Genomic DNA, 22,664 nt, shown 5'->3' on the forward strand with positions numbered 1-22,664 from the left:
ACTCAGACATATGCATGCATACACACACATGTACATGTGCATGCACAAAGAGACACACAAGTCAAAGGCAGGACTGACAGCCCGGCCCCAGGCACTGTGCTGGGCCCAAGGCCAGTGAGGAAGAGCTCACTCTTGCCCAGGAGGCAGCACTTGGGCTTCCATGCCAGCCCCAGGACTTGGATACCCAGGAGCACATGTCATCATGGGTCTCAGAGTCACCTTGTCACCTGAGTGCAAAGTGTCCATAAAACAGCAGGCCTGCACATAGTAGGCGCCCCATCGAGGGCGAGATCCTTCCCCTGCATCCCCCAATCAGGTCTTCCTTCATCACCTGCTCCCCTTTTAACAAACCCACCCCAGGTCACTGCGACAGTGTGCGGCCTGACCTGCCTCTGACACCCACTGAGCCCTCGGCTGCCCTCCCTGCACCCCTCATGGTGCTCAGGATGGAGGCAGAACCCATGGGCCCTTCCTCGGCCCGGGTCCAGCTCCTTCCGGTGGCTGAGTCTAAGGCCTAGTCCCAAAAAGAGCTCCCTCAAGGAAGGAGGCGGTTTTAACAGGCATGTCTCAGTAGCTTTCTGGGGCTGTGCACAGATGCCAAGAGCAAACCTAAATAAACAGGAAAGGGAGGGGGAAATCCCAGCTCGATCTCTCCTCTTCTCTCAGGCCGGGGAGAGGAGACTTGCTGTTACACAGGCTGGCAGGCCGCCCCAACGCCTCTGCAGCTGGAATGGGCACCTCACCCCACCCCAGCACAGGATCAAGGAAGGGGCCCTGCTTCCAGCGTCTCAGGGTGACGCCTATGTGGTACAACCAAGGCACTGAAGCCCAGAGGGCAGTCAGTGGCAGAACCCAGGTCCCCTCTCCACGGCCAGAGCTCGCCACACCAGCATCCGGCCATCCAGCACTTCAGAGACCTCCCACGGTTCCTCTTTCCAGGCCTCAGTCTTCCCATCTGTGTTACGAGGGGCTGAGTTGGTTGGTTGCTCCTTGGCAGCTCTGACAGTTGTGATTCTATAAAGCTATAGCAGCTGCCAGCCACAACTGGGCTCTGCCATGCCGGGCATGTACAGTACCAGCAAATTCTCCAGCTTTGCCCAAGTCTCTCAGATGTGCTCTCTGCCTGCCCTCCTGCCCTGTTCTGGGCTTTGCCTCAGCAAGTTGTCATGATTCCCTGGCCTCCTCCCCCGGGGAGGTATGTGCCATCAAAGAGGGTTCCAGCTGGGCTATGACTCGCCAGTGGAGGAATGTCAGGCTGTGACAGGTGAAGAGGGCAGGCATTTTAAGCCAGGATTAAGCTGGTGCCTTCCTGGTGGCCACCTACACACAGGCCTCCCTGTGCCCACAGAACCTCCCAAGTCCCTTGCCAGGGTTCCTTTGAACCTTAGCCCTCCACACTCTGCTCTGCCCTGGCGGGGAGGGGACTCTCTCACAGAAACCAACCCACAGGCCAGCTGCACCAGCAGCGCTGGGCTCTGCCACTCAGGAACACTCGCATTGAAATATTGCCCAGGTAGTGACCACACCTAAACGTGTTTACACGGAGAAATAGACAGAACAGAAACACAGGTTCAAGGACACGATGCACACAGAGACACCTGGGGGACTTGCCCACAAAGAAATGCATGTATAAACACACATCTACCCCCTCCACCACACATGAATGCAGAGAAGCTGCACAAGACCAGCACAACACACACACACACACACACACACACACACGACCAAGCAACAGTCACACAGACTGATGCACGGACATCAGCTCGCAAACATCTACCCGACTAGGCCTCATCAGACTCCAGCAGGTAGGCTCGTGGTCAGGTCACAGCCGGAGCAGGCAGGGAGAGCAGCTGGCGAAGCTCAGAGAACCTGAGCCCAGATCCTGGGCCCCAGAGGGAAAGGGCTCCATGCTGTCCCCCACCCACCCCCCATATCCTACCCCGCGTGCAGGGTCCCACTTTGTGCCAGAAGCTAAGGACGACCTGTCGGCTTCTCACCTCCTGGAAGCCTGTCTTCGCAGCTCCCTGAACGCGCGGTTTCTCGGAGCTGTGCAGCCTGGCAGGTTGTTCCTTGGGGCTCCACCCCTATCCACAGCTGCAGGACCCCACCCCAGACATTCCTCCTCCTGCCCATCCCTACACCTGATGTTCTGCGACACCACATACCTCTCTCCCAGGGCCACCTCAGGCTCTAGGCGACCCTGGTGAAGTGCAAAGATGCTCTCAAGCAGCACGGCAGCAGAAGCCCAAGGCCTGGCCACGGTGTAGGATGAGGACACAGTAGCCACCTCACAGGCAGGCAGGGTGAGTCCGTGAGCTCACATATGTCAAGAACTCAGCCCATTTCCCGGCACATCATGAATGTTAGCACCTGTCATCAACAGCGTCACTGTTGTGGCTTTTATTGCTCGACCTTCGGCCGCCAGGGGCTAGCCATTAGCCAGGAGGAAGCAGGGCAGGAGTTTACAGTAACAATCTTTAGGACTCAAATCTCCGTTCTTAAGTTTTATGACGGGAAGGGGCTGGTCAATGGCTCACTCAGGGCCTGCTCCCTGAGCCTTCCCATGCAGGCCCTGCAGGCCCCCTGGGCTCACCAGCCAGTAGAGAGGCAGCCCGCGCCCTTCCTAGACACCCACAGCGCAGAGCCTGCTCACAGCTATGCCTCCCTGCCCCACCCTTGAAAGTAAAGATGAGGTCCTGGCACTGATCCCTTGCACATCCCCCAGGACCCCTCTAGGGCTCCTGAGAGCAAAGCCTGGCCCCTAAGTCCCCTCAAGATCTGCCCCCAGGTTCTAGTCCAAATGGCTTCAGTGGGACTTTCTGAATGGCCAGTTCCTCTGCCGCAGGGCCTTGGCATGGGCTTCCCATGCCCGGAACAGAGGCTCCCTTTGCCCATGACCCTCTGGTCCCTTCAGTTTCTCCACATTCTTCTGCTCAGGGAGCTCCCTGGACTTAGGCCAGGTCGCCTTGCAGACTTACCATAACTGTAAATGAACACGTACCTGTTTAATGTCCCCATCCCCCACAGGATTTTAGGGACCATAAGTGTCCCCAGTTCTGGACACCTAGAAGGTCCTTAAATATTTGAGTGAATTAACAAAAATTGATGATGTAAAAGCAAAAAAGAAAAAGTCAGAGGAGACTTTTTAAGAGATTCTACTTGGGGTGGACCTGGCTGGGAAGCAGCTTTCGAGGACTTAAAGCCCTGAAGTTGAGGGGTTACATGGGTGTAATGAGATCTGGGATGAGGCAGTCACATACGGGCATTCCCAGCAGAATCACAGCACACACCATGGTGGGGTGTTAGGACAGTGTTGAGTCCGGCTGCCTCAGGAAGTCCCTGGAGCGATCACAATCACGGGTCACTCTGACCTCCTGTTGTCATCACTGCCTGAACCCAGGTGACCCGCTCCCCTTGGCAGAGAACATGCAGGTCCAGCAGGCCCCTAAGGAGCCCTGAGGGTCTGGAAGAGGGAGGACAGGGTGTGAAGTGGGAGGGCAAAATAAGGACATCAGAGAGGCCCTCCTGGGATCTGCCAGGGTCCAGGATTGAGGAGCATCTGCGAACAGAAATCAGACCCACATTCCCGAGGTCTGAGGCAGGGATGTGACAACCCAGAGCAGACGGAGAGTGACTCACTGCCCCATAAATTCTCCAGCCGGCTGACACTTGCCTTAGCATAACACACCGGTCCAGCGGTCTGGACGCCCATGAATGCTCCATTAGCTCTCTAAGCCCTCGCGCAGCCCTGACCTCCAGGTGGGGATTGCACATGGAGACCGTGTGGTTGCAGGGAGGCTGACTTTATTGGGGAGCCTCACCCCTGCAGCAGGATCTCTACTTTCTCCCTCTGCCTCCCTGCAGGCCTTGTTGCTGAGGTTCCCTGCTCAAGGCCAGCCTTCCCAGTGTGACTCACCAATTACAGTGTTTATTCCCCATCAGAACTGCCCCATACTGTGCTCTGTGTCCTCTGCCTGAGTGAATTCTCCCAGCAGAGACTGCCTGGCCCAGTGGCAAGAAAACTGCACTCAGAGACCAGGTATCAGGACAAACCCACCTCTGCTGGGTACTGATAATGAGGACATGTCCAAGGTGCTAATGAGTAAGCCAGAGACATTTAGTAAGCCCCATGTAACCTTTATCAGAGCTTTACATGAACTATCTTGCTTAATTTTCACAACCCAAAGTGCAGATGAAGGAACAGAGGCTCAGAGAGGTCAAGCAACTTGCTCAGGGCAACACAGCCAGAAGTGGCATAGTGAGTTCAACTCAGGGAGTCGTTCCAGAGCCCAAGCTTGTCCAGAGTCCCACCACCATGGCAAGATGAGACTTTGTGCAAGCATTGTAGCCTCTCTCTGACTCAGTTTCCCCACCTGTATAATAAGATTGATTGGTCTAGCTGTTCTTGAAATCCTTCCAGCCTGGGCATGCCGTCTCTCGCATGCCTGGTGGCCTGCCTGCAGGTGACAACAGATGGGAGGAGCCTGTGCCGACAACAGCTTGCCCAGAGGAAAGGAGATAACGGGAGGACTTCAGGCTCTGCTATAGGGCATGTCTATTGGGTCAGATCGCCTCACTCCATCCCAGAAGACACCCCACTGGCCCTGGGAGTTCAGGGCAGCCAGGTAGGGTAGAAGTACCAAGAGTCATCAGGGAGTGCACCAGGCCTGCCAGGGTGTGCCAGCCCCAGGGACCAGTAAGAAAGAGGCGAGTGGCAGCACAGCCCCATAAATCCACCTGAGTGAGCAGTGCTTTTAAAAGCCCTTTTCACTACTGGATACAAAACGTACCATTTTGGGAGAGGATTTTATAGGCTATTTCTCCTCTTGTTGATTTACTATCCACAGGCCACGGACCTGGGAGTCCTGCCCCTGAGGACTCATGGGAACCCACAGGCTAGAGTCAAGGTCAGTTTCAAGGCTGGGCTGGTATCCTTGTGGGGGTTCTGTCGTGGTCTGGGTGGCCTGTCCAGTTCCTTCCTCCTGAGGCGGCAGCTCACGGGCCTCAGCTGTGCCGGTGGAGCGCTCAGAAGCAGGCCATCACTGCCCACCCTCACCTCTCCCTACACACACTCACTATGCACCCACTCCCTCGGTCTCTCCCACCTTCCTGCGCTGGCCCTTCCAGGTACCTGCCCAGGTGAGGCCCCACCCTCACCTGGGGATTCAGATAAGCCAAAGACAAATGCTACTCCAGAGAAAGCCACGTCTTCTGGTGGATGGCCAAGTCACAGCTGCAACTGCAGAAGGGGACATCTGCCCAGACTAGAGGGACCACAGAGGAGGAAGGTGCTCTGGAGGCGAAGGTTGGAAGGAACCGTGGACAGAGGGACCAGGCATGGAGGGTGGGAAAGCCCTGGGGGCCTCAGATGCGGCTGGGGAAAGGATCCCCTCCCTGGGAACCACGGAAGGCCCTAGAAGAGGGCAGTAGCGATCAGGGCTCGTTTCAGACATTCTGTAAGCAATTCCCCAGGAAACTTCCACTCCTCCCAGCGCGCGCCTTGTGCTGAAACAGATGTCATTGCCGCCACCTCCAAAGAGGGCCGCCTGGCTTCGGAAACAATTCCCACTCGAAGACTCAGAATCATGTCTGCCATCCAACCCAAGTGCCGCCGGGTGTGACAGAAGCAATCACTTCATTTTCATACTGTGAGGGAGGTGGGGAAGCCAAGGCACCTGCACCCTGCTCCCCACACCCTCTCCTGGGCCGCCTGGGGGAGGGATGGTCTGCAGGGGCCACAAGGAGGGTGGAAAGAGGGCGGTTCCCTCCTGTTCTGGGAGTGTCTGACCCACGTGGGCCAGGCCAGCCAGAGGCAGGGATGGGACAAGATGAGGCAAGGGATATGGGGAGACCCAGGTTCAAATGCCGCCCTGCCCCAGGCTGGCTATGTAACCCAGGGCAATGCATGCCCCCTCTCTGGGGCTTGGTGTCTCTGCATGTGGCCAGCAGAGACTGGGCTGTGAGCTGTGGGCCAGGCAGGTCTGACTCAGGGGACTGTGCAAAACAGGTTTCCTAATCCCCCCGCCCCCGTACAGATCACAAGTTTCTGGTATGGGGGGATTGGAATCCAGGTCAGTGGGATTCTAAGTCCAAACTCTGACCACCACCCACATGTCCCAGAAGGCCTGCCTCGCTCCCTCTCAAAGCAGGGGTGATGACGGAACGAGACCCCTGCCTGGGGCCTCCCTGGTGACACAAGGGGTTAAGTCTCAGCACTAAGAAGCTAGTTCGATCCCCGGCCAGGGAGCTGACCCGCATGGCGCAGCAGACCTCTCCTGCCTCGCTGGCTGTGCCCCTCAGCAGTGTATTTCAGTAGATACACTTGTTCTGCTCCCCACTCTGTCTCTGGTGAATTCTCTCACCACCAACCCTGGCCCACCCCGCCACACCTCTGGCCCACACCCCAGCTCTTGCATGCATAAGTAAACCAAATAAATCTTAAAAACAAAAAACAAAAAACACCTGCCTGTCTGAGGTCAGAGGACAAGCACATGGGGGCCCACTGGCCCCGCTTGCTGACCACAGGTGGTGACCCTGCCTGGCCAGCCTCCACTGGTACCGCTCCTCCTGATGGGAGGCCCCAGACCTTTCCATCATCTCACTCCTGATCAAGATCCCCTTTTCACAGGCCCCCAGGGTTCTGGCCAACCCAAGCTGGGTGAGCTCAGCTATCAAGCCTGGCTGCCACAGGCACTCCTGATTTGAACTGCTCCCTCTACCCAGAGGGGCTGGGGCGCTCTGTGGCTTGTGCCCAGTGGCCCCCTGGCACACAGACCTCTGGGACTTCAACTCTCAGCTGGGAGCAGCCGCCCGCCCTGCATCCACTCGCTGCCCTCTGCTGCCCCCAACTGGTGGGAAATCACCCTACACAAACACTTCCAGCTCCTCCTTGGAAATTGGTCTCTGCAGCCTTGAGTACCCTGTACCCCTTCTCTACTTCCCAGTGCTAAGACTGAGCCTTGGAAGCTCATCAAGAGCACTTCAGAGCAGCACATGCGGGGTGCAGATGGGAGGGGTCTGTCTGGTTACCCGGGGCTTTGGGGAAGATGCAGGTTTGGGGTGAGCCCCACCCACCAATAAAAAAGGGGAGGGGGACAGGGTGTGAACACACTGGCTGAATGCCCCCCTGTACCAAGCACTGAGCCCTCACAGCGCCCTGTGAGGGAGGTGGCCTCAAACCCAGGAGGTTCCAAAAGGTTCCTGCCCTGGGTTTCGCCCAAAGACTGCCTGGGCCTCCCTGGTGCTTCTGGCCTGGCCCATCTGTGAGAGCGACCCCTCCCCATATTCCCACTGCACAGAAAGGGCTCCCTGAGGAAGACAGACACAGACCAAATGCTAAGGATTCTCCCTTGGGGTTTAATCAGAATTAGGCTGGGGTGAGGGGGCTGGGGTGCATGACCTGCTCTCTCCACCACCCTCCCATGTGGGGAACGCTGTCTGAACGCTGGCTTGGGAGACTCCAGCTCACCTGAGCAGGGAACCTCAGCCTCACAGGCAAATCCTTAGCACGAGTGGGGTACCCATCCATAGAACCCCAATTCAGTGTCCAGAACCACTGCCCTGTCAGTCAGGGGTGGCAGCATTCTCCACCTGTTTGTGGGCCACAGACATAGACATGTCCTGCGTAACTGCTCATTTTTGAGATGGGAGCCCAGCACAGTGGAGAGCACCCCAGACGGCCTCCTCTCTCTGGCCTCAGTTTCCCCATATGTGCAGTAACTAAGTTGGCCTGTCTGATCTGTGAGCCTGGCCAGCTTTTCCACCACCACCCTAGTGCTCACCTGGAGTCATCTTAGCTGAGACGGGGCACTAGTGGAGCAGAGAGGCAGCCCCTGTAGGGAGCAGAAAATGACATTCTCCTGCCCCTCAAGTCACCTGTTCTTCCAGGCAGTCCCTCCCCCAAAATGGGTCTGGCTGAGGCTGGTGCTGGGGCCCATGGCCAGAAGGTGACAGTGCACTGATGAGCCATCACGGGCCTCCAGAGGCAGTGAGGCCAGAGATGGTCTCTTCCCTGAGGCCCCTCCTCCTGAGATACATGAGGCAGGGAAGGTGAGGAGGGGAGAAGGGTTCAGCTGCTGGGAAGAGAGAGCAGAAGGGAGCAAGGCGTGAAGAACACTGAACAGGGTATGCACAGACCTGGGCTCAATTCTGGGCCCTGCCCCAAATGTGCTGTGTGACCCTGGGAGAGACCCCTCCCCTCTCTGAGCCTCAGTCCCTCCTGTCCAGGGCAGGGTTGGACCAGATTATTTCAAACAGCCTCTTCGTGGCGGTGTTGAGGTAGTTACTGGCAGGGGATTTGCATGTTTGTGGTCCTGTACCTGTTTCTATGTATGAATGAGAAAGAAGCTAAAACATAGGGAGGGCGCAGGGAAGCTGTGAAAGTGGGAAGAGGGGTGAGCAGGTAGGGAAACCCAAAGTCCACATCCCTGAGATCTGCTGGCTCCATGCTAACCCATCATCACCTGTGACTCCTGTGTCCCACAGGTGTCACTCACTTTTCTCTCTGCCTCTTTTCTGCCAAGCCTCCCACATTCTAATCACATAAGACCACTAGCTTGTTCTTACTCTGTTAGATCCTCCCTAGCCGGAATACTCTTTTCTCTTTGTTTCTGACAAACTCCTGCGCATCCCTCAAAGCCCAGCCCCAAAGATCCCTCCTCGAGGAATTCTTCCTTACCCTCACCAGTCAGAAGAAACTGCCCCTTGATCTGGGTTCTCACAGCTCCCCAGGCGCACCTCCGTCACAGTTCCGTGACCACCTAGGATGCACAGACTTGAGTATCCACTACAAGTGGGTGACTGAGAGGAACTGAGACGCACTTCTAGAAACATCTGCAATCAACACAGTACTGAGTTATCTGCAGCTCCCACCAACCCCCTGGGTCTTCCCCTCCCTGACACTTCTCCTTCTCCATCTCGCAAAAAATAGCCCTGAGACCTAATTTCAGCTAAACCTTCAAACACGACTCTCCACTTTCAACTTCCCGAGGAGGAATCAATTGGCTGTCAAGTTTCCCAGAGCCTCTGCCACCTCCCACACCCAGACCCTGCCAGCTCTCAAGGTCGATGGGAGGAGGTGGGGGCAGAGCAGAGAGGGAGGAAGGACCCACCCGGCACCAGAGGAGGCTGGATCTGGAGGAGGCAATGAGCTGAAGGGACTCCTGGGGAGACAGGTGGTCACAGCCACCATCCCTTTACCAGTAAATTCCTCTAATGTGGGGTGGCGGGAGAGAGAACAGCACGCCGCTGCTGGGGGCCCCTGGGGCTTGGGAATAGGATAGGCACATGCAGAGCCCTGGGACCCAGCCTGACAGTCTGTGCAGATCCAGGGCCACCAACCTGCTGCCTTCCTTCCCTCCCCTTCTCCCCTGTCGCTTCCAGGATGCGCTACTGATGCAGGGAAGGCAGGGTCTCAAGGTGAGAACGACAGCCTCACCAGGTCCTGGGAGCCTGCGAGCTGAAGGCGTGGGTCCCTTAGGTGACCAGCAACCCCCCCCCCCATCCGACTCTCATCCCAGGGCCTCCCACAGCGTTCAGAGCATGCACCAGCCTGGTCACTGTGTGGTCCTAGGAATGGCTGCCCCCTCCCAGCTCCACCCATAGGTGCGAGGAAGCTGCGCCAGGTGAGTGAAAAGGTTCCATATGGTTCCAAGCCACAGAGCTGGCGGCGGCCCAGCCCTGGATCTGCTGTCTCTACAGAGTTCCCTCAGCTACTGCCTCAACACCGCTAAGCACCAACTGTATGCCCAAACCATGTCCTGCCTGGCAAATCCACTCCCCCAGTTTAAAAAAGATTATCTGAGGCTCTCCCAGAGTCACCTAGTTTCCACAAGTTAGAACCAGCAGAGACTCCGAGGCCCTGGTGGAGGGAAGGGAGGCCTGTGATGCCAGGTTGGCTCGCAAGGGGGTAAAAGCCACGCTTTGGGGGTGCAAAGGGCCCAGACTTAGAAGTGGGTGGTGACCTCGGACAGGTCGACCCTTCTCAGACCTGTTTCACGGAGGAGGGGGACAGGATGAGGCCTTAGACTCCAACACACTGATTTCCCATCAAACGACATCGCCGCAACGGGGCACGCGTGTGAGGCAGTGACATCCTGTCATCCAGGTTTGAAATTGCAGCAAAGGCAGCAATTCTAGCAATTCTAGCCCGTGGTGTCTCCCCTGCCTCCCCCAGGCAAGACCATGTTTCCCGGGGTTCCCTCGGGGGGTTACACAGAGCAGCTGAGTGCAGGATGCGATGGGTCCCTGGAACTCTGGAACTGGGGGGAGCAAGTGTGAGCGGGGGGTGTGGTCTGTGGGCCTCCACTTATTCTCAGGTTTTTTCCAACACCTCCCCTCCCTCCCCCTCAGGCCTCTCAGTGTGAAAACAACAAGAATGAAGACCTTGCTGAAGACCCACTCAGGATTTTCTGATCGTTTTCTTTGTTCCGGCTTTCTCTATTGTACAAACGCAGGGTTAAAAAATACCACACCCAAACCTGTGCTAATGGACTGTCCATGTTATCAGGAGGGCTTCCAGCCAACAGCAGGCTGTCAGTTAAGTTTTGCAGGATTTTCAACTGCACCGGAGACGGGTGCAGACGTCCAAGAGTCAACTGTATGTCCCCAGGCCCACCTCTGACCACCTGCCCTCCACACCGACTCTCCCCCAGTCTTCACTGCTCTGGAGCCATGAGAAATAACCACAGAGCTACAAGTGGATCTCTCCCACCAGGCGTCTGCCACGGTCGGGCTCCGGCTGGGACCTGGTCCGTATGCACTGAAGACCCAGCTCAGCCCTCCAAGGAAGTGCCTGCATCCCACACTTCTCTGATGAGGAAATGAGGCTCAGAAGGCAGAGTGAGGAAGTCACACAGGCGAGCTCTAACTGTAGATCGCCACCTCTGAGCTCCCCAGGGGCCCCTGCCCGAGCTCCCAGAAGGACAGAAGCGCCTCTCACAGCCCTTTCCTAACTGCTGCGCACGGGAAGGGACGAAGATGTCTGGGGGGAGCTGTGTGACGCAAGAAAATTCCCTTCACCTCTCCAAGCTTCAGATCCCTCAGCTATGAACTGGGGACACCAGCGGCACCTCCCCTCGACCTGGAATATGTTTTCCACTCTACAGACCCCATGGGGCGGGCGGAGGGAGGCCTGGTGGCTCAGCAGGCAGCTCTGGCTCCAATCCAGGTGGCTCCCGCACCAGGGAACAGAGCGAAGACGCCACAACAGGAAAAATGCCAAGCCTCCCTGGCAATTACCGAGTGCAAATTATAGCAACTTCAAGGTGTGATGATACACCTATTAGAGCAGAGAAAGAAAGGGAAATGGATAAAAATTGACGCCGAGGGGGTTCTGGGAGGGTGTGGGGACGACGGGTCCTTCCACTCACAGCCTGGGAGGTGCAGTCTCAAGAGCTGGGTCAGGCAGTCCTGGCTCCAAACTCTGGCTCCACTACTGATTAGCAGCTGGAGCAGGGAGAAGAGACTTCACTTCTCTGAGCCTCAGTTTCCTCATCTGTAAAATGGAGTGCTCAAAGTATCAGCCTCAGAGTTGTCTCAAAGACTCAAAGAGATCAAGTATGTAAAACTGTGATCGCACTGCAGGTGGCTGGATTATTAGCCACCAGTCCCTAAGGTCCCCGAAAGGCTCTGCACTGGCTGCTGTGGCCCCAGGGATCTGGGGAGGGCAGGACTCGGCCCTTGCTCCTGGAGACTCCAGCCACACCCAGGGGAATGACCCTCCATCCTCTCTCGACACAGGCTTCCCACTCCCCCATGCCTAGAGGCTGATCAGAGCCTGGAGCTCAGAACCACCTCTTGGGGGAGCTAGTGAAAAATGCACCATCCAGGCCTGTGAAATCTTGAGGGGACCCAAGAATCTATTCTCAGTGTGTTTATATGACAAACAGGTAGGCAAGAGAATCAGAGGCCCAGGGAGAACCCCAACCCCTGAGGCTGGCACTAAAATGGCACCTGTCCCAGGTTTGGCCCAGCTTCCAGCCTCACCTCCTACCCTGTCCTCCAGCCCCTGGACTTCAGTCGGGCAAGCATTTCCCCATTCCACACATTGCACAAACCCACCAGAGTCTAGTGTGCCTTCATGCCTTTGCAGCTGCTGTTCCCTGCCTGGAACTCCCGTTGTCCTTGCCTAGCCAATTTCAGCTGATGCTTCAAGACCCAGCTTAAAAATCAGCTCCCATAAGACACCTTTCCCACCCCACCAGAGTGAGTCACTCCTGGCTCACCTGGAAACCCCGTGTCACAATGTACAGTGGCAGCCAGACCTTGCACACTCTATTCCCTCCACCCAGAACCCTCTTTTCCCTGTCCCCCATAGGGCTGACTTTTCATCTCTTGGGTCTCTGCTCAAATATCACCACCTGTCCACACCACCTCCAGGAAGCCCTCCTAGGTTTCCCAATCACCACAGACCACTTTTATCCTTCAGAGGATGTAGCACCGACATGAGAAAGTGAGTCCATAAGGTCAGGGGCTTTAAGCTACCTGGTGCTCTCCTGGCCAGCTCCTCTGACTCTAAAATGGTGCATGGCACACCATAAAAACTGTTGAATAGATGAACAAATGACCCAACATCCATCTCTCCTACAACCATGAACTCCCTGGGGGAAGAAAATGCATGTGCTTCTCCAAGTCTCTGGAAAGAGGGACACACAGAAAAGGGTCTTAAAACTGTGCACGTGCAGCGAGGGTGGCGGGATACAAGACTTAGACTCAAGAGCCAGACATTAAGGGTCACTGGCTCCTGTTCCCGTCAAGTCCTTCAGGCTTGTCACAGAAAAATATGTGCAGGTAGAACCACTAACATCAACTAAGATATATCTGTGTTCTGTTGATTCTAGGGCATACATTGTAAGCTAAAGCATTATTTTATGCACCACCAAGAAAGAAAGCTCAATTCAATTATGACACAGCACAGACTGTAACCTGAGAGATATCAAAATATGGAAACAGAATTATGCACCTCGAGAGTCCAGCAAGCAAGGTGTGTGCATGGCTGAGGGCGTATTTATCGAATCTCACGCTCACCTCTCTCTTCTCAGGTGAGCTCGGCACTACAGGCTGGGTGTCCTCCATCTGTCCCCTCCCCCAAGGATGGGACACCCCCCCCCCATGTGGCCCTCAGGGATGAGGCTGAGCCATGGAGAGGGAGCAGCCAGACAGCGATCGGATACCTAGAACAGGAGAGGCTGGATGCTCTCCCGGTCCATGAGGCTCCAGGAAGGGGGGCCGCGGGGTCACAGGGCAGCACCCCGGGCCGGGTGGCGATGGAGACAGAGATAGTTACCGTGACCCGGAAGGGCGTAGCTGCCGAGGGCTCCATGCTGGGGCTCTTTTCCGAGAGGCTGCCAGGCAGGCTGCGCCGGGAGCCCGGCCTTTCTTGGGGCGACTCTGTCAACAGAGGGAGAGAAAGGGTGAGCACATTCATGAAGACCCCCAGGCCAGCCCTCCTGCCCCCCTGGTCCCTAAGATGGTGCAGCTATGATGGAAAACAGTTTGGTGATCGTCCAAGAAGGTAACAGCAGACTTCCCACCAGATGCAGCAGTTCCACACCTAGATATTCTGCGGAACCAAAAGAATCGAGCAGGGACACAAACACTTGCGTGCAAATGTTCAAAGCAGCGTTATCCCGTGAGAGGGTGCGGAGCCCAAGCGACCCTCATCAGATGAACAGACACAGTGGCAAGTCTAGGAGCTGAGACCTGCCCAGATATGAAATCTCGCGGAGGAACATGGACCCGACACTAAAGGGCAAATATATATAATCCTACGTACATGAAATGCCCAGAATTAGCAAATTCATAGATAGAACAGAGATTCAAGGTTACCGGGTGCTGGGGATTAGGGGAACCATAGCTTAGTGGGCACAGACCTGTGGGGGGGATGGGAATGAGAAGTGGAGAGTGGTGATGGCTGCGCTTTATAAGGCAAATGTCCGTAATGCCAGGAAATTATACACTTAACGTGGTTAAAACGGCAGATGTTATGTAATATATATTTTACTGCAATTTCAAAGAGGCCTCAAAAGCAAGCACTTCCAGCCTTAGAGCTCGTGACGTAACGAGCTCCCAGGTTCTGGAGGTACACAAGCCGCCCTTCAAAGACGAGGCCCTGCAATCCCCGGCTTCCAGTGGGGACCTTCTTTCCACAGGTTTTCAGCTAAGAGCTGCAAGCGCCCCACAGGTAAGGGATCAGGAAAGTGGCTGCACCGCTCCCGCTGCCTATGGGCAGCCGTGGCTTCCCACGTTTCAAGGGAAACTGGAAGCCAGGGTGGGTTTTTTGTTTTGTTTTTATGAAAGAGCTGATGTTCAAACAGTGACTGCGCTTTCAAAACTCTTAGCTGTGGCCTGAGCGTCTGCTTAAACCTTCCCAAGTCAGTCCAGGCTGGTCGCTTTCCTCACCTGCGCCCCCACACCCCATCTGAACTGGCTGCCTCTTTGCCCCCCACCCCAGAGGGCCCTCCTGGCTCCCTGCTCCTTGCAGCCTGACCCAGCCCTCCCCCTGCCCCCAACTCCAGCCCCCTCTGGCTTCTATAGCAACGCCAGGCAGTCTCTCCTATCAAAGCTCTCACTGTGCAGAGTGTGTGTGTGTGTGAGAGTGCGTGTGTGTCCTCTGCTCGACTGTGGAACTCCTGACGCCCACGCCTGAGCCGGCTGCATCTCCACATCCCAGCGCCCCGCACAGAGCCTGGTGTGTGGGGGCGCTGGGAAAGACCTGTTGCCTTGCAAGGAAGAAGAAAGAATGGAGGGGAGATTTCGGTGGTACATGGGAACACACGGGGTGCAGAGTCAGCACACACCACACCCCAGCACGCATGCCCTCAGATCCACCCTGGGTGTGGGCCCATGTGTCACGTGGGGGCACACGGGGCAGATGACGAGGAGCAGGCCTTCCGGGAAGGGGAGGGGCTGTTGGGGACAGCGCTACACTTTCCCCTCCAAGCGGCTGGATTGGACAGGGTTCCACAGAAGCATGCGTGGACAGAGCTGAACCCCTCGACCCACAGGACAGTCTCCAAACGCTGCGCCGGGGCCAGCAGCCACCAGGCACAGCCACCGTGGCTGGAGAGGAGCTGCCTGCCTCTGGGGACAGGTTCAGGCCCAGGTGACCACTGAGGAGGCCTGGCTGAGGAAGAACTACTACCACGTCCAGGTGTCAGTCCTGGGAGGCCTCCTCTGCCAGAACTGCCCACCTCCCCTACACACACCCCTTCTCAACCCAGCAACTGCCAAACCCTAGGGCCTCGATGCTGCCATAGGCGCTTCCTATTCACATACAGCCTCCCCACGCCTCCTCCCATTTCTGCCTGCCACACGCCAGGGAAACCCCTCCCTGCACTTCCTAGTCTGCCAATGCCCCCAACTCCCAACAGCACCCATTCTGTCACCTCCACCTGGGGTCCAAGATCACAGTGTCACCCTGCGTGGGGGGCAGGGAGCTCAGCCTCCAGAGACTGTCTTCCCTCTCCAGACACACACACACACACAGACACACACACACACAGACACACTCAGATACACATTCTAACACACACAGACAGACACATACACTCACATACATTAACACCCACAGATACACGTTCTAACACACTCACACAGACACTTACATAAATACACTCAGCCACCACTCACATCCACACAGATACACAATCTAACACACCCACAGAGACACACTCACGCAGAGACACACTGAGATGGGACGGTTGACATTAGAGGGAAGGAAATTGTCCGTTGACCCCTAACCCAGCAGGTCTATAACAAAGACTCTTGCTGCTCCCCAAAACAGACTCAGACCCGTCAAGTCTGAATCCCTGACCACACTGAAAGCAGGTGTCTTCCGGGCAGCGGTGGATAGGAGTCCTCTCCTCCCGCACGGGCCAGCAGCTCTTCTCTTTGACTTGCTGGGCCTCCCAGAGCGTGGCCAGCACAGGGGCCTGCACCCAGAGGACACTAGTGGAGCAGCCTGGAGCGCTCGCAGGCGGCTTCCATTGGGCCCCCAGTCCCATCCTCCACCGTTCTCCACCTGCCTTCTGCTCCAGGGGGGACTACGGCGAACACACCACCAGGACATCCGGGCCCTCCAGTGTCCTTGGGTTTGACCCATGGGAGTCCTGGTGGGAGATCAGGGGAGGAAGGGGGCCCTCCCTCCACGGAAAGCCCAGCCACTCTCCAATGGCCCCATCCTTGGGCTCTGCTCCCCTCGGCGGTCAGCCCTGGTTGTCACTAGCTCTGGGGCCTGCACTCCACTTCAGGGCCCCCCATACCCACCCATACCTCAAATCATCCCAGTTAAGGTATCATCTGCTTCTGCTGCACCCCAACAGACCCCTCTCCTGCCTGAGAACCAGTCCCCACTCCTGGAGCTGACAGCACCTCCTTTACCAACAGAGGGGAACACCAGGCCGGAGAGACGTAACATGCCCACGGCCCAGTGAGCATCAGGACACAGTGTGAGCCAGGTCAGGCTCTCCCCACCTGACACCCAAACAGCGCCCCCAGAGACAGCGGCCTGCCACAGCCCTAAACACAGTGCATGGTGGCAAGGGCTCTGGGTGCCACCCCAGCATTTCTCTGCCTTTTATTCATTATTACCTCCCCCGCCACGGAGTCCTTTTAGACACTTTTCCTCTACTTCTCCCAATAAAATTTTAATACCACAGATACACAGGTCTTTTGTTTACCAAATGCATACTGGGCTTTACACAGAAAAAGAACCAGAGCTTTTTCAGCCCCTCTTCCAAGAAACAATTTTTGACCACTTGGGGGGGTAATAGCACCCCCATTGAGAAGGCAAGTTCTGGACCCATTCAAATGTAAACTCTGCTTGACAAGTTGGATCACTAGGGAGGTTTCTGTTTTCCAGAAGGGAAAATTGAGGTTTTGAGAGGCAAAAGTACTTCCTTGAAAGTCCTCCAGGTAGGAAACAGGGATATTTGCTGAGAGCCCCTTAAACTGTTCCCGCAAAACCCACACTTAGGGCCTCAGAGAAGGCTGAAGAAGCCAAAGTTCACCTTGACTCTGCTGTGTGACCCCAGGCCAGTGCCTCTTCATCTCTGAGCGCATGATTAGCATCGATCCAGTGAGTCTGCGAGTAAATGCCGTGATCTCTATTCCCTACCAGCAAGGGGAAAAAACCTTCTTTATTTTTCACAGGGAAAGTCCACCCCCTGCATTCTGGTTTTGTCTCTGGGGATTTATCCCAGAGTCCTTGACCCAAAAACAGTTGCCTTTGGCCTTCAAGTTGAGTTAGCAGCAAGTCTCGTCTAATTTGGGGAAGCAGACACTGCAAAACTTGGACCTCGTGCCCCCAAAGTTCTCAGCAACACAGCTCATCAAGCAGCATCAGAGAGGTCAAGTTCATCTGCTGATACCAGGCAGCATGGTGATGGCACCCCTAGGGGAAGATCCCGGGGAAGAACTGGCCCACCGCCTAGTCTCTTCCTCAAACCTTGGAGCACTGGTCCAGGAGCCTTCCCTGCACTCAAACTCACTGGGTGACCTCCACATGACCTCCTGGCTGACCCGCTGATCCTGGATCCCCTTCCCGCTAAGAAGTCAAAGGGTCTCCCTTCTACCAGCCAGATCAGGCTTTCTTCCTATTCTTGGAAGCCACAGCCAAAGTAATGCATTTTAACCTTCCTGTCTTTGCAAAAAATAAATAAAATAAAATCGGTTTCATTCAAATGCTGCTGGCTTGGTTGCCATGGATACCACCTAATCATGAAGGATGACTGTTACTTGTTCCCATAGAAACACGAAGGCCTGAGGAACATCCTGTAATTTCAGACAAGACACCAAATTTCAGTTGTCAGGTTGCACTGTCCAGACCTTAATGCTTAAAAACAGGTAGAGGCGGCAACCTCTGATACGGGTATCAGGAGGAGAGTAGTCAGCATGGATGCAGAAAAAAGAGGTTCGAGACAGGGTGTGTTTGTGTGTATGCCGGACCTCACAGTGATCAGGAAAATGCAAATTAGAAGTACCGGATACCATTTCACACCTTTTTGATAGGCAAAAATTGAAAAGAACAGGGACCCCAAAAGTGGAATATATAGAACTCTTTCATCATTGCTGGTGGGTTGAAAAGGGTTTGAAGAATAAATCAGTGGCCAGTTGAAACACACACACTCACATACTCTAGGGCCATAAATTCCCCTCCTACATGTTCAGTCTAGAAAAATGCACATTGAGCTCTGACAAAGATGCTCACTGTGGCCCTGTTCATGGCAGCAAAACATTGGAAGCTACAGAAATGTCACCAATGGGGGACTAGATGACCATGCCTTGGAACAGTCATTCGGTGGAAACTAATACATATACCCTGGCAAGGCAGAGGGCGCAATGCCAGGGGCACTGCAACAGGTGTGGCTTCATCACAGCATGCATCACTAAGTGACTCTGTCGCACAAACATCACAGTAAATGACACAAACCTAGGTGGTACAGCCCTCTACCCACCCAGGCTTTATTTAGGGACCACCGTCAGATACGTGGTTCATCGCTGAACAAAATGTCATGTGGCATTTTGTGTTGATACAATGGCATTACAAAGGGGCCAGTTCTCTAAGCTCAACATGAAAAAACCCAGAAATATGAGGTTGAGTGGGAAAAGTTGCAAAAGGAAACAGAGTGCAATCCATTTATATACTTTTTTAATAAAAATATTCATAGCAGTTTTATTTATAAGAGTCAAAAACTGGAAACCACCCAAAAGTCCTCTAATAGATGAACAGTCCAAAAAACGGTGGCATGTCCATAGTGTGAGAGGCAGAGAGGAGCCCCAAGAAGCCCAGACCCTGACTTCCAGCACTGTGGGTATGTTTCTTTCCATGGCAAAAGAGACACTGCAGATGTGATTAAGGTGAAGAACTTCGTGATGGGTGCTTATGATGGATTATCCAGGCAGGAATGATCTTAAATGTGGAAGAGGAAGGCAGAAGGATGAGTCAGAGAGATATGATGAGGAAAGAAACGGCTGGCACTATTCCAAGCAAGAGAGGACTGGTAGAATACAGGTGACCTTTGTCTAGAAACTCAGAACAGTCTCAGTTGACAGCCAGCAAGAAAGTTGGGATAGCAGTCCTACCACCACATGGAGCTAAATTCTGCCAGTAAAAAAGAGCAATTAAAAAAAAAAATGGATTTCTCCCTAGAGCTTCCAGAAAGGTGTGCAGCCTGCTGACACCCTGGCATCAGTCTAACGAGACCCAGGTCAGACCTCTGTACAACGATAAGTCTGCATTGTCTAAGCTACTAAGACATAGGTCGTGGAATACTACTCAATAATGAAAAAAAATGTGCTCTTGATCTACACAATCATTTGGTAGATGTCAAGGGCAGGATGCTTGGTGAAAATAAAAGCCAATACCAAAGGTCAAAATTGTATATTTTATTTATATGGCCTTCTCAAAGTGGTAAAGTTTGAAGGTGGCCATAATCTTCCATTATAAGTACTAGGAAATAAAGTACGACATGATTTCCACATCACTGCCGAATGATACATATGCAAGTTGTTAAGAGAGTAGATCCTAAGAGTTCTCATCACAAGGAAAACAGTTTTTCTTTTTCTTTCCTTTTTGGTAGCTCTATGAGATGATGGCTGTTAACTTACTGTGGTCATCATATATATCATATATATCAGTCAAATCATTATGCTGTATACCTTAACTTACACAGTGCTATATGTGAAAAAATGGGGGGAAGTGGTCAAGTTATAGAGATGGAAAACAATACTGGTTGCCAGGAATTAGGGATGGTGGGGTGCAGGTTGGTGGGTATAGCTATAAAGAGACAGCACACAGGAGCTCTTTGTAGTGATAGAATCATCCTCTATCTTGGTCATACCCATTTACACCTGTGATCCAATGGCATAGAATTAGATGCATGCCTTGAGCCAATTGCAAAGGAGATAACTATGAAGGGGGTGGGGGGGTGGTAGAGAGCAGCTCAAGCCACCTGGAAGCTGGCTTGGCATTCACAGCTATGTCATGTTATGCTCCTTTTGGACATAAGCAATCTTGCAAAATACCAACCTCAGACAAGGTTACCAAGATAAAGTGAGACAAAGCAAGGCCACTGCATAATTTTATCTAAGCAACCAGCAGAGACAAGGTCACTATGCCACCCACAAAAAAAAAAAAACAAACATCCCCCAACGTTGGCTAGAGTGAGTGACAGCTCATTTACCTATGACAGTGTTATCCTCCTGCTGTGTCCTGTCAGGAGGGCCTCCCTGGTGGCACAGGGGTTAAGCCTCAGCTATCAAGCCAGCCACTGCAGCATGAGTTCGATCCCTGGCCAAGGAGCTGAACTGCCTGGGCAGCAGACCTCTCCTGTGTCACCTGCTATGCCCCTCAGCAATGTATTTCAGTAGAAACGCCCGTTCTGCTCCCCACTCTGTCTCTGGTGACTCTTCTCACCCCCCGCATGTCTGGCTTACACCCCACTTCCTGTATGCATAAATAAATAAAAATAACTCTTTATAAAAAATATTGGAGAGACCACTCAAGGAATGGCCCACCCATCCCCCACTTTCTGACAGCAGCCAGTCTCCCCCAAATCATCCAACCAAAGCCAGAATCCTACAGTAGATTCTTTCTGCCACTCTCTTAAGGAGACACCCTGTGGCTCCCCAGAGGGTGTGCCCTCCCGCACTGCCATGAATTCCAAATCCAGCTTGTCTGAAGAGAGATATGTTGCTGGGCGTCTCTGGCTGCAGGGCACTGATGCTGGAGGATCCTGAACCACAGTTAGTAAAGATATAACCATGAGGAAAAACTGAGTGAAGGGTGCAGGGATCTCTCTGTGCTGTTTTGCAACTATCTATACACCAAACAATTAATAAATAGCTTATTTGAAATGCATGGAATCTTATCAGTGTGTAAACCACTGAGACTTTCCATGCCAAGAAACCAACTGCGCTGGAATCCATATCAGCAGAGTAGATTAGTAACAAGGGGCACAGAAGATACAATCACTGCAAAGGTTGAACTGCAAAGCTTTACAGTGGGAACTTTAGTCTGAAATGCAGCGTGCCTACGTAATTAAACGAATACGATGTTTTACTTTCTGTTTGTGTTTGCACTTATTTACATAGAAAAGTATCAATGGTACTCAAAACTTCTCAGAGGCTCTCTTAGGAGCATGGGATGGCTGTGGGTGAGACAGATGACTGTGCCATTTACTGAATGAAGGCTAATTCAGACTTCCCAAAGACTAACAGTAAAATTAAAACTCAAAATAGGTGGTATGAACATTCAGCACATATATAGTACCATCTAAATACATCCAAAGAGGAAAAAGGAAAAGAGGAAAAAAACATAATCAGAAAACAAGACAAATGACATCATCAAAACCAACAATCGTCCAAGAAGCCAGTTAGACAAAGTCGATCCGGAAAGTGGATCAAAGAGTGGGTGAGAGAACAAAGGCCCCAAGCCCGCAGCTCCAGCTGACTAGTGTACTCCTTGCCCCTGGCAGCGACCAGGTGAACTTGGGGAAAAGCCAAGGTAAAATCACTATGACAACGGGTCATGGAACCACAGACTGTTGGAACTTTCCAGAGACAGCAGTTCAGCTGATGTCTCTGAGCATAGCTTCTTGCGTGTGCCCTGGGAAGATTCACAAAGCATTTCAATACTGTTACTACCTGTTCTTAACATTAGGCAAGTGAAAAGGGAGTTTGTCAAAGTATTGCGTTCTGCCTGTCACTGCACACTTTTTCCAGGTTAGTCTTCGGTCAGCAGTTTTGGGAGGGAGGAGAGGTGCTAATTCGAGGTTACTAAACCTTACCCACTTACAGCAGAATAATGGTCCCCATCATTATTCTGACCTGATCTCTAGAACCCTACAATAGGTAGCTTGGACTTTGCAGATGTGATTAGGGCTCTTGAGCTGGGAGATGATCTTCGATTATCTGAGTAGACCCAATTTCATCACCAGGGTCCTCCTAAGAGGGGGAGTGACATGGGCCATGAGTCAAGGAACATGGGCAGCTTCTGGGAGCTGGGAGAGGCAAGGAAACTGATCTCCTGCAGAGCCTCCAGGAGCAAGGAGCCTTGCAGCCACCTGGATGCAACCCAGGGAGACAGACTTCCGACTTCCGAATTCCAGATCCACAAGATGTATCTGTGTTGTTTTTTTAAAACCACTAAGTGTGGTCATTTGTTACAGTAGCAGGAAAACCAATAGACCCACTAATCAAGGCTCAACTTTTTCTAGTAAAGCTAGAGGGACAACTATATCAGATCACTGGTGAATCTCAGACTTTGACTCGTGAGATCTCTCATCTCCCCTTTGCTGAATCTACAATTGCATTAAAAGGCGAGATAAGTTTCCTTTAAGAAATAATAAGTCCATGGCCATATACAATGCAAACTGTTTCCTCCAAAATGCACCTGTTATCAAACGACATATTTGAAAGGGCTTGGAAACCACTAAAGTACATGGTCTCTTTATTGGAGATTTTCTAATATAGTTTAGAGATGTTTCCATGTCTGTTGACAGAGGACATTTCATCTTTTAACTGTCACTCAGCAATCTGTGTGTATCCTTAGTATAGATGCCAATTACACCAATAATCCTCATAAATAATACTTCTAGGGTACATAGATTCTGGTAATAGCAATCCAGAGGAAACCAATATTACCAAAATCTAAATATTCAAAT

The 22,664-nt window shown here is 53.2% G+C and overlaps 1 protein-coding gene across 2 annotated transcripts in view; it reads right to left on the bottom strand.

Moving 5' to 3' along the window:
* The window catches only part of DAB2IP (DAB2 interacting protein), a gene marked incomplete at its 5' end in the record, with an annotated part of 172,206 nt that overhangs the window by 74,001 nt on the left and 75,541 nt on the right, over nt 1–22,664 (bottom strand). For both annotated transcript variants that reach the window (XM_084238730.1, XM_084238729.1), the window contains one exon: nt 13,286–13,389. In XM_084238730.1, the coding sequence (XP_084094856.1) occupies nt 13,286–13,389 (104 nt within the window). The remainder of the gene's footprint in view (nt 1–13,285; nt 13,390–22,664) is intronic.

Source organism: Talpa europaea, assembly GCF_964194135.1.
Source record: "Talpa europaea genome assembly, chromosome: 7".
NCBI classification, from domain to species: Eukaryota; Metazoa; Chordata; class Mammalia; order Eulipotyphla; family Talpidae; genus Talpa; species Talpa europaea.